Source organism: Anastrepha obliqua, chromosome 4, assembly GCF_027943255.1.
Source record: "Anastrepha obliqua isolate idAnaObli1 chromosome 4, idAnaObli1_1.0, whole genome shotgun sequence".
Lineage (NCBI taxonomy): Eukaryota > Metazoa > Arthropoda > Insecta > Diptera > Tephritidae > Anastrepha > Anastrepha obliqua.
The window spans coordinates 126,989,976-127,001,306 of record NC_072895.1 but is presented as its reverse complement, the minus strand read 5'-3'; the positions used below and the strand labels follow the sequence as shown (position 1 = coordinate 127,001,306).

Sequence of the window (11,331 nt, the reverse complement as noted above, 5' to 3'; positions counted from 1 at the left end):
AACCCAAAAATGCGCCATCTTCGCTTGGCGGAAGTTAGAGACAATGTCATCTCCATGAATTGAACCCTCTATTTAGTCTCATCAAGGCTCATAACTCACCCTTCTCCTTGAGTGTCAGTACCGTACCAACGGTTCACATGAGTTTTATAAATGAGAGCCATATCGTAGCCGATTGTTCCCGCTATGCTTGACACTAAAGCTTGGGTCCAATTAGACGCCCCAAAGTGCTGCAGTATGCCAATTCACCAGTCAGTTCGTTCGAACACCATAGTATCTCGCCGCCTCCATAAGTTCAAACTCATTCCACTTTGCAACGTAGTTTAGTCTCTACTTACATTCCTGGACTATTTTTGAAAAGGAGCAAGGGCTTTCTGATGCCTTTAGCGCAGCTCGGATATCCCTACAGGACTTTATATAATTCCTCGCCACCTTTCACCAATTATTCAGTCTGAAATTACCTTTTAAATACCATTCCGCTCCAGTACCATTCTTCGTCGGCGTAGAAAGAGTGTCGTATTCTTGTCGGAAAGTTAACAACATACTTTCTTCCAAGATATACTTCAGGTATAGGTACGTCATTAGAATGAAACAAATGTTATAAACAAGGTGTCGCGGTTCGTCCGCTCAGAAAAAAAATTTGTTGATGTCGATTGCCCCAATGTAGTTCGTGAATAGTCATATGGGGGGCGTCGACCTCATGGATGGACTAATTGGGCGATATAAGATTCCGGTAAAGAGCAATAAGTACACAAACCGACTTTTTATACACCTGCTTGATATGGCTATGATAAACGCTTATGTTTTGTTCAGAAGAATTAACAAGATTGACACGCATGCTAGGCAGTACCAACTACCGAACTTCCGGGCAGAGATCGCTATGTTCAGAAACGCATTATAATGCGCAGTACTTGCAGCGCTGGCAGCACGTCAAAGCGACAATTCATGCAACTGATCGATTTGTTGAAAAATTGCAAATAGATTTGTTGCATTTATGAACGCGCTGTGCAGTAAAATGGAATTGTTACTAAGTTTGGTCATGGACGATGTATGTGAGGAAAAAACCGATAGTTTTTATTAAATTTAAGAAAAAAAAAACCGTGTAAAGCTTAAAAGAAGGACATATCTTGTCAAAAGTTTAATATCAAAAGTTTAATATCTTTTTTTTATTCGCTTATATGTGATGAGTAAATTAGAAAATTTTCGCTGGGCGATGTCTCCATCTATTTTTAAATCTATATTAACTTTTTTTACTTCATCTACAACCTTAGCCCAGAGCACGCTCTTTTTCCTCCTTCCCGATGTGAACTCGTTCTCCATACTCAGTCGGACTCTGAGCAGTAATTTTATCTCCGATGCACTAAAGTAATCACTAAAACCAAGAAAAGTATAATAAAATAAAGTTTAAATATCGTATTTTTCATCAATTTTTGTATTAAAAGCTAAAATAAATAATTAAATACCCACTTTTCATCAGACATTGTACTAGCGTATTTATTGGCAGTATGAAAATTTTTGCTGCAAATAATGCACGACTTTTGATACAAAAATGACGTTTAAGAACGCGTTGCATTTGCAGTACTGCCATATTTGCATTTTTGAACACATTGCTCACTCTGAAATGGTATGTTGCGCATTATAATGCATTGTTGAACATACCCATACACTGAATTTGGAAGTTTTTCATTTAGATTTTTTTTTGCGTTCTTTCCCAAAGCCGCCTGCAGGCGGGGTAAGGTTTTATCCCTATATAATCGGATCAAGGAATAAAATTTCACTTTCTTGATAAAGAACCTATAATTTTACCATACTCCTCACCCAAAGCAATTTTTTTCATTCAAAAATAAAATTTGGGCACTAGAGGGTAAATAATGTTTATTTATTGTATTATTTTTAGTTCAAATGAAGCGGTGTTATTGGTTCATATTTTAAACAACACATTCTGCTCGTAATAACTTATGCAATATTGCGGCGGTTAATCAGCTGAGTATCAGCAACAGGCCCTCAAGAAAGTAAAAGGGTCGCAATATTTCTGTAAGTATTGAATATGGCGAACACAGCCATGCTTTTGAAATTATTTATTCCTCTAGTTATTTGTTTTGATCTATAAGGTTTGTCGGGATAAGTAATAAAAGCTGCGGTATTGCCGAACTTATTTACGTTTGCAATCCTGTTGCAAATGCTTTTCAGATGTTCGACACTTACATATTTCGCATAGATATGTGAGGTGAATACGTAAAAAAAATGTGGAGCTTTCTTTTCCTTGATAATTTCGATATTGACGGCAATTTACTATTATACAATATATAAATAATGAAGAAAATATTGAACCAATCGTGCAAACAAAATTTATATGATGCCGATTTAGAAGACTTTGAACGCAATAATGGCCGAGTTCAGGAGCGCTATACATTTACCAAAGTGATACTTTAAAAAATACAGCGACTTTGATTGCAGCTCGAGCAAGCCTGTACTTACAGCTGAGTCCTGATGCTCTAAATCCTGAGAAGTTAACATTTATATTTGAATCCAAATAAAAATGCCAACGCCTACGCAGGACCAACGGTAGCGCAGAGCTGCCAGTGTGGCAATCAAAGTAAATAAAAGGAAACGCACCACGCATGGACGATGCTCAAAATGTTAAGGGAACGCCAATTTAAAGAGAAAAGATTAAAGTGTTGCTGGCAGATTATGTGAAAGAGCTGTTCCTGCATATACTATATGTGTATTTATTATTATAAATGGCGCGTATATCCATGGTGTTTGGCCGAGCTCTCTCCCAAATTTAGGTGGATTGATATTGATGTTAATATGTTCTAGCAATGAAGAGACCTTTAATTTTATGCCAATTCCGAACTGCAGATGGTTTTTTTGAAAAGCTGATTCATGACAGATATCCACCCGAAATATCACCCGCTATTGCTCCCATTAGGCCTTGAAACAGCGACTAACCAAATGGTAGGCATGCACAAAGCCACTCGCTTACGGTGGTTGTGAAATTACAAATTAAAAAATTGCGTGGTTTTGCAGCTGTTGTTTTGTTGTATGCGCCTGTCCAGTTTTTATAACACAATTTTCCAATATTTAATAAATTCATTTTGAATGCAATTTTAGCATAGATATAACATACATTTCTTTAAAATTAACTCAAATGGTTTTATAATTTATATATATTAAGTATTAAGACAAAAATTACAGCTGTCACACATATTTTTAAGTATTTATGTGTAATTATCCTCTATAAATGGTGTCAGATAGTTAACAACTAAAACAAGTATGTTTTTCTTTGGTTAGCTACATTTCTATTCATACACATACCATATATACGTACATGCGTAAATTTGTTATTTATGGTTAGCTTTAATATCCTTGGCGCTTATTAAGCAATTAATGATAGTTTTCTCATCACTTTGCAAACTGCAATGTAAGAAGATTCCTTTAAAAAATTTGGCTAGATTTTATTTTATTTTTATGTATTGTTCAAACTGCTTCGCTTAAAATTTAAGGTCCTGCCAACATTTTTGCGCTTATTAAAGTAAAAACCATCGGAAGTCCAGATCATAACCTTTTGCCCAATACACAAACACATGCACACTGATATAATATACAACGCTTACTTTAAATATTGCACTCTTTTTTAATAAGTTTTGCTATTATGTTTTTTACGCACATCGAAAGTATTTCTGATATTTAAATTTTTCGAATTGACTGCTTACTATTATATAATTTTTATGACTAAATACCTAAATATATTCACTTAGTCGATATATTTATTTTCTTTGCATATAAAGAGCTATGCTTGCGTGAAATTAATTACAATTTAATGTAGCGCTTTTTATTAGAAATATTTTTACTTTTTCTCTAAATAGTAGAATAGTGCAAATATGTAACTCGTTTCGTCAAATGCGCAATTGTCTTTTGAATAATGTTACCTCTGAAACTTAAGCTACAAAAATAAAATTAACTAAATATGGAAAAAAATTTAAAAACATATATTCTTTCAAATAGTTCTCAACTGAATATACATGCATATGTACATACCCTGAAAATAAATATAAATTAAAAGTTCTGTGTTGCATTGATATTAAGTAAAAGTTATTGAAATCGATTTTTTTTAGAAACTCATTAAACAAAAAGATGTTGCTTCGAAAAACACTAAAGTTTAAGTAATCTAAAATACAATTTTCTCATCCAAATTGTTATTTAAAACAAATTTGCGCAAGTGTTGAAACAGATAGCTCACTACAGCAGTGTCATTATTTTCTTGTAATTAATCCGAGGAACTTTATATACCATACACTTTTGAATGAACAAAGAAATTATACAATTTCATAATTTTTTGAATTTTATCTCTCATGTATTTTTTTTCTTTTTTAATTAATTGATTTTATATATACAATTGCAAATGGTTTTCTGCAAAAACGCATTTTCGACAACTCGAGTAATTTTTATTTTAATTTTTTAGGTATAACTTTAATATTAGTTTTATTTTTAATTTTTATAACAAGATTATATGATATTTCTGTTATTTAATTTAAGGGGAATTGTAACTCTATTTTCTTATAACTACAGCTAAATTTTACAAATCTAACTTAATAATTCTCATATATAAATTCATTGATTTCAAGCAATGCTTGCCACTTGATGGTGTGACTCTTGCAGTTTTGTTAATTTTTCTGATGAGGAGGTATTGGAGGTATTTGGTTTTATAGTATTATCTTGTATAAATTTTCACCTGGCTCGGGAAAGTGAAAATAACAAAATGAATTTTAAATATGCCAAAGGCCAAATGAATTATAAATGAGTATTTTAAAGATTTCACTAGAAAACGGAACAACTTTGAAACAAAATTAAACAGTCAAACGTAAAAAACATTGCTTGCTACTTTTCAGTATGAATTTTCAAGCATTTCGTATTTATTTTTATTATTTTTTATTAGCGTAACAACACCAAACGCACAATTTCAAATTTTAATAAAAAACTAAAAAGCTTACATGTAAATGCTTCTTGAAAACTTAAAAACGCTGCAAATATAAACAATTAGCTTTAAATAAAACAATGTCTTATAAATACAATTTATTTTGATTTAACTTAAAGTCCATTTTGATTTTCTTTGCTGAGTTATTGATTTAGCTTTAATGCTTACAAACTATTGTAATAATTTCGTTTAAAATGTTTTCGATCAGTGCAAAAAATAATAAATTAAGTGTAATAAATAAGTAAAAATTATTATTCGAGATGTATTTGTATGTATTCAAGTAAATATATATGTATATACAAAAATTGTTTTTCGCTCTATTTTCAAAGCTAATTCTCATAAAAACTAAAAAGCTCTTAAAATAATTTATTTGAAGGTAAATTAACTTCACATTCAAACAAGAATGGAAATTTAAAAAAATGGCACTGAGAAATATACATCAATTTCCGAATCCGCACTGAATCCCCGCGTCCCTGATTTTCTAGATTTTTAGTTTTGGATTACCATTTTTGTTTCTATGAATTTATATTAACAATTTACAAAACATATTTACGATTTCATAATTTCCTGTTCTTACAAAAATAGTCTATATTAACTATCTAGTTAGGTTTATATACGTTATACCAATACTACTGAGGGATATATTTTCTTTACTTGAAAATTCGTATTACAGTGGTTTCAATTCTCGACTCATGTACTACAACTCTTCTTGTTGTAGATGCAGTATTGAGGTAATTGATGAGCATAACATTGAGTAGTACTATAGTGATAGTTTTTAGTCTGCGCAAAGTTAACTCTAGAAGTTTCCCTCACTTTTTCAACTGTGCAGTATCTTGGCATGTTCGTCACCTTTTTTGCTAATTGTGACCAGTAATGACCGTAAGAATGTCGGCAGCAGCAGCAGAAGATTTCGGTTCGCCATCTGCCTTATTGAAAGTGATGACTTGGCTCCTTGGCGCTTTGAATCTTCTGAATATTGCTTCGCCAACTCCTCTTCCTATTCTATATGTGTGGAGTGTCTCGACGCCGACAAAAGATGTTGTTGCTGGCGTATGTAAATCGTCGCCGCTCCTTCCAATTCATCGAAATCGAGATTATCGTGCAACATAATCATTGACTCTTGGGAGTGGGCAGCGTTAAATGCAGTGGCTATAGCAGCGGTGGCGTTGCTTCGATGCATGCTTAGATCTTCCGGTTCAGTTTGTTCGGGGATTTCGCTATGCATCGGCAAGACTTGTATTGGCTGGAAAGCACGGCGAAAGTTGTGCGCTCTCTTAGTGCTGTTCCGTCCAGCGTCAATACTTATATCGCTTTCAGAGAGATCAAGTGGTATGTCTTCCTCATCGTCATCATCGGGAGACGCTTCAGCGATACTTAATGAAGCATCGACGGACGACATGGTGGAATGGAGTTGATTGTTGTGATGATGCTCCGAGAGTTCAAAGGTCGAGACTGAGGTATTAATTGGTTGGCTGATATCAATGGACTCCTCCGAACCATAGCTAGAACCCAATGCAGATTTCTGATCACATAGCGCGTAATCTCCACGAATACCACTGGGGCTGAATGCTGCATCAGGAGAGGTTGGCGGAGAATGAAGACCAGAAATGGTGTTCTGTCCACATTTATGATTTAGTAGGTGATGCCGTCGCCGGAATTTTATATGGCATTCAGGGCATTCAAATGGCTTCTCGCCATTGTGCATTAACATGTGCGATTTCAGCTGGTTGGAGTCACTAAATTTGCCGTCACAGATTTCACAAACATACGGTCGTTCACCAGTGTGGACTCGCAGATGGCGGCGGAGGTTTGCCACTTGAACAAATTGGCGGTCGCAGTGTGAACAATGATAGGGTTTCTCACCGGTATGCAAGCGCATATGAGTTTTCAGGTGGTGGTCACGTGTGAATCGCTTGTGACATTCAGGGCACTCAAAAGGCTTTTCCCCAGTGTGCGTGCGCTCGTGGTTCTGTAACACATGTTTGTAGCCAAAAGAGCGTGAACATATTTTGCACGTGAAACTCTTATCGCGAGAGGGATCTTTTGTTGCCGATGCAGACATGGCAGCATCAGTACGGCTTGGGCCGTCATGTGCCGAATTTGGTGAGGAGCCGGATGATGGCGGCGAGATGGGGCCAGCTGGACTATATAAGTCGTTGACGTTCATCGACATTACCATTGGCGGCGAAATCAAATCTTTCTTGACGGTAATTTTGCGAGGTTTTTTGGCAGGGAGATCACTATGCCCAGAGCCAGTTGGCGAGATTATACTGTGGCATTGCTTATTGCTATTGGAGGGAGTCGTTGTTGGTGTTGTTGGCGAATGTGGGCTCGCTGGTGGCGAATGTGGTCCAGTATTCAATGGAATATGAGGAATTGCACTAGGCCACATTTGACCAAAAATTGATGGATGTTGGGGGAATAGCTGGGAGGCCATAAGTGCAGCAGCTGCCTGACGATTTGCGGCAAGTAATTGTGAAGGTGACAGCATGCCGAAGGCGCTGGCGGCAGCGGTGTGCTGTAAACCGGGATAGAGACTGTTAGCGGATGTATTCGCAGACATTGGTGGTGACATGGAGAGGACATTATGTGTATCTATTTCGTCGCGCTTTATACCAGCTAGAGCTGCGGCTAAACCTAAAATAAAGAGGGAAAAGAAAAATGCTGATTAGTTGAATGTTGCCAAGAAGAAGTAAATAATTATCAAAAATAAGTGGAGAAAGAAAAAAACTAAATATTAAAATAAACCCAGAAAAGATAAAAAATGGCACCCATTGCCGGGCGGGAAATGAAAAAAAAACCGCACGTGCCAATACAAACAATAATAAATGTATAAGCCAAAGCACAAAGAGCACCAAAAGGAGCGTAGGCCCTTAACCTCTTTAGTCAAACGCATTGCCAGACGCGTGCAAAATGGTTAGACGAATGAAAATTGTGGGGTGAAAGCATTTGCGTGCAGTGCATATTTGTTTTGTAAGATTTGCCAAAGCAATGAGAATGTTTTCGAAACATATAAGCATATAACGAGAAGCGGTAAATAAATGAAATATTCGATATGCGACTTTGTGTGGTGTGCATAATCTAAGAGCGCTGTGAAGAGCAGCACGGGTTCTCGAAGAGAAAATGTGAAAATACATATTGTAACAGCATACATACATATACATATTGTTAAAGCAGTTTAAGGCATACATATGAGCTCACATGTGAGCAAGGGATTTTCACTCAATCGTAACACAGTGCTCATTTGCACATGGTGTGGTTCATTTGTATATGTGTAAATTGTGTGTTTGCCGTCGCTTTTTTCCGTTATTTCGCTTATGTGTCAGTCTTATTTTTGGGGCGTGCGAACGAGTTAAACGCCGGGTAGGCAAAAATGTGTGAATATACAAAGTGTATGTTTGCAAGTGAAGCTGCAAACAGAATAAAAAGGTGGTTATCAACAAAATAAATAAACAAAAATGAAGAGCCACAGCGACAAATGTGAGCGACTGATGCACGCGATGATGCTCATGAAGAAGATGACGGCGACCATAAAGCTTTGGCCATTGAGACGTCGTAATTGCGTGTAGCTTGTTTTCTTTTTTATATAGCTTTTTGTTGGAAAATTGTGAATTGTTGGTAAGTGTGGGAGAGGGTGGGCGTGCGTGGTGGAACGTGAAGCGCCATTGCTGCTGATTGTGACTGTCGAGAATGGCCGCAGTGCATGAGAGAGTGTTTGAGAAAGTGTTAAAGGGGTTGCCGAAAGTTTAGAGAATGGCGATATAAGCGTTCGTAGTGTGAATGCGGGCGATTCCTGTCTAGCCATTTAAAAGTGCTCATGAGACTGTTGCGTGAAAATGGGGGATATAGAATGTGATTCGTATTGCTACAGATGATTGTATTTAAACATGAAAATTTATATTGGATGAAATATAAATTTGTAGTCAATAAATTAAAATTAATAAATGAATTAAATAATTATTTAGTGAGTATCTAACTAATTCTAAGCTCGGGAAATTTGCGTAAAATTATTATTCCATATAGGAAAGATAATTAAGAAATTATGTATTTTCTTCATCGTTTTAGAAAAACTAATCTTTGAAATTGTATTTTATTTTTTCTTAGAGGAATTAAATGTATTGCACGAAATTAATATTTTACATAAGGAAAAAGCGCGCTATTAAATATTTACTTGTTTATTACAGTGTACAAAACTAGTCACAGCTTTTGAAGTTTTTTACTTGCAATTCAGTATGACAAAAAATGTTAACAAATGCTAAGAAATTGTTGTTTTTTACTTCACACTTTTTTTAAGACAGTATTTTTAAAAATATGTTCTTAATAGATAACAGTGGAATTAAAAATGAGATCTTAGGTTCCTGCTTTGAAAGTTAAATATTTTGAAGGAAATTAATTTTTTAAATAAGCAAATTAATTAATAAAAATGTACTATTAAATATATATGTATTTTTTATTTCATTGTTTAAAAAACTAGGCTTATGTTTCGATATTTTTTGTTTGCATCTCAGCAACTTATGGCATTGTCTTTTCTCGCAATAATACCGTAGTTATTCTTATCTGCACCAGGGCTGTAAAATTTCGTGTACGCTTTACAATATATTTAGTCGCAATAGTTGTGCAAAAATCTTTAATTGTTACAAAAAATGGACGATTTATATTAAATGTATAATTTACGCCAACTATGGATTTTTTACTTCAAGCTTTTTTCTAAGACAGGGGCCGCCGTAGCCGAATGGTTGGTGCGTGACTACCATTTGGAATTCACAAAGAGAACGTAGATTCGAATCTCGGTGAAACAGCAAAATTAGGAGGAGGAGCTCGGCCAAACACCCAAAAAAGGGTGTATCTTCCAATTATATATACTTTTTTTTCTAAGACAGTGTTTTTCCAAGAATGAATGTATGGCTGACTTCCTAAACGTGGCTTTTCAATTTAGCACTACGATATGAAAACCACTGCGATGCTTTGCATTATAAAATTCTGTGTGCGAGCGAGATGAAGTAGTGATAATGAAGAGTAGATGAAAACGTTTATGTTGTAAGAAAAGTAACTGAATAATACGCAAGCGATCTTCTATTTTTAAAGGAGAAGAACATTCTGCGATGAGCAATTTGCGCTTGTGATGCGTATCAATAACTTAATGCATGCATTTAGGAACTTCAAACATTTAGGAACATTTGACTTTGTACTTATGCAGCGCAACTGACGTTTACAAATTCAACCTATTCTCCCCATCGTGTTATTTTCCACGTTTTTTAATAGATTCTAAACGAAATAAAAATGAGTTCTGAGATACTTACTTCGCGTCTGGGCGTCCTGCAGAAGCGAAATTGCCATCTTTTTTCTCCTTTCAATGTAATTTTAGTGGGTCCTACTAAGCCAGTAGGTCCACTTCTGTAAAGTTCCGAGGTCGTTTCTGGTTATTTGTTACAAAATAATTTATGCTAAGCCACGTAAACTCTGTGAAACTTTTGGTTGATATAAATTTAAAATCTTAAAAATGTTTTGTTTTAAAGTCTTTGTGCCCAATTTTTGTTTTATTCTTGTTATGGAATTTAAGGTTGCTTGATGATCACTTTTTGTACTTTGAGGTAGTTTTACACTTAAATTATTATACTATATATTGTAGTTTTTCATTTCTTTTCCGGGTTCCCAAAAAAATTGCACAAAAAATTTACATAGATGAGGTAGTTTCTTAGTTTCCAATTTATTAATAAACTCGTTTTGTTAGTGAAAATTTGAGGTATTTTGTCTTAGGTTCCAATTTGAACTACTAAGATTTTTTGTTCAAAAAAGTTGCGCGTATTTCAATGGCTTGTTGCTTGGATGTTTCGTTCGGTACGTTCGTGATGGTCACGGCACGAGTTGTCGCAACTAAGTGAAATGATTTATGTGCCGTCGTGTCGATATATAATGACACGACAGTAGAGGCGGCAGTAAATCTTAGTCAAAGGTGGCGCATCCTTTGCTACACCGAAGCTAGGTATTTCTTGTTTGCTTTGTTGCGTTTGATAAATAACACTTCTGCCTTAGTTATCGCTGTTGTACTTAATATTCCTCACGTTATTGTATAATTTTGCACGTTATACTTATTTGGGTGCATTGAGCACTGCATGTATTGTATTTATTGTTCTATTTGATTTCTTTGGTTAATGAATGAGTTATTAGTTATGGATGTGTGTTTATATAGAAAACTTCGTCATTTTTGTATGCAAAAGAAAATGTTGAAATCACTTCCACTCACTGCTAGAGTCAAATCACAACTGATACGATTCGGTTGCTTGTCACAGCTTTAAGTAACCCTACAACAATAACATCCAGCCAGTGAAAAGGCAATACTAAAACAACAAAGCATT

At 35.2% G+C, this 11,331-nt stretch overlaps 1 protein-coding gene across 1 annotated transcript; it reads right to left on the bottom strand.

Moving 5' to 3' along the window:
• Positions 1 to 5,972: 5,972 nt before the first annotated feature.
• Positions 5,973 to 10,312, bottom strand: LOC129244423 (protein krueppel). Its single transcript, XM_054882043.1, has 2 exons — positions 10,276 to 10,312; positions 5,973 to 7,612 (listed from the first exon to the last, which is right to left on the bottom strand). The coding sequence occupies exons 1-2, from the start codon at positions 10,310 to 10,312 to the stop codon at positions 5,973 to 5,975; spliced, it is 1,677 nt and encodes a 558-aa protein (XP_054738018.1).
• Positions 10,313 to 11,331: the final 1,019 nt, after the last annotated feature.

What these genes read in the sequence shown, in the direction of transcription:
- LOC129244423 (XM_054882043.1), bottom strand. Translation starts at nt 10,312, where the DNA reads ATGGCAATTTCGCTTCTGCAGGACGCCCAGACGCGAA. An exon ending in GCAGGACGCCCAGACGCGAA is followed by an intron (nt 7,613 to 10,275) that starts GTAAGTATCTCA and finishes TCTTTATTTTAG; the next exon opens with GTTTAGCCGCAGCTCTAGCT.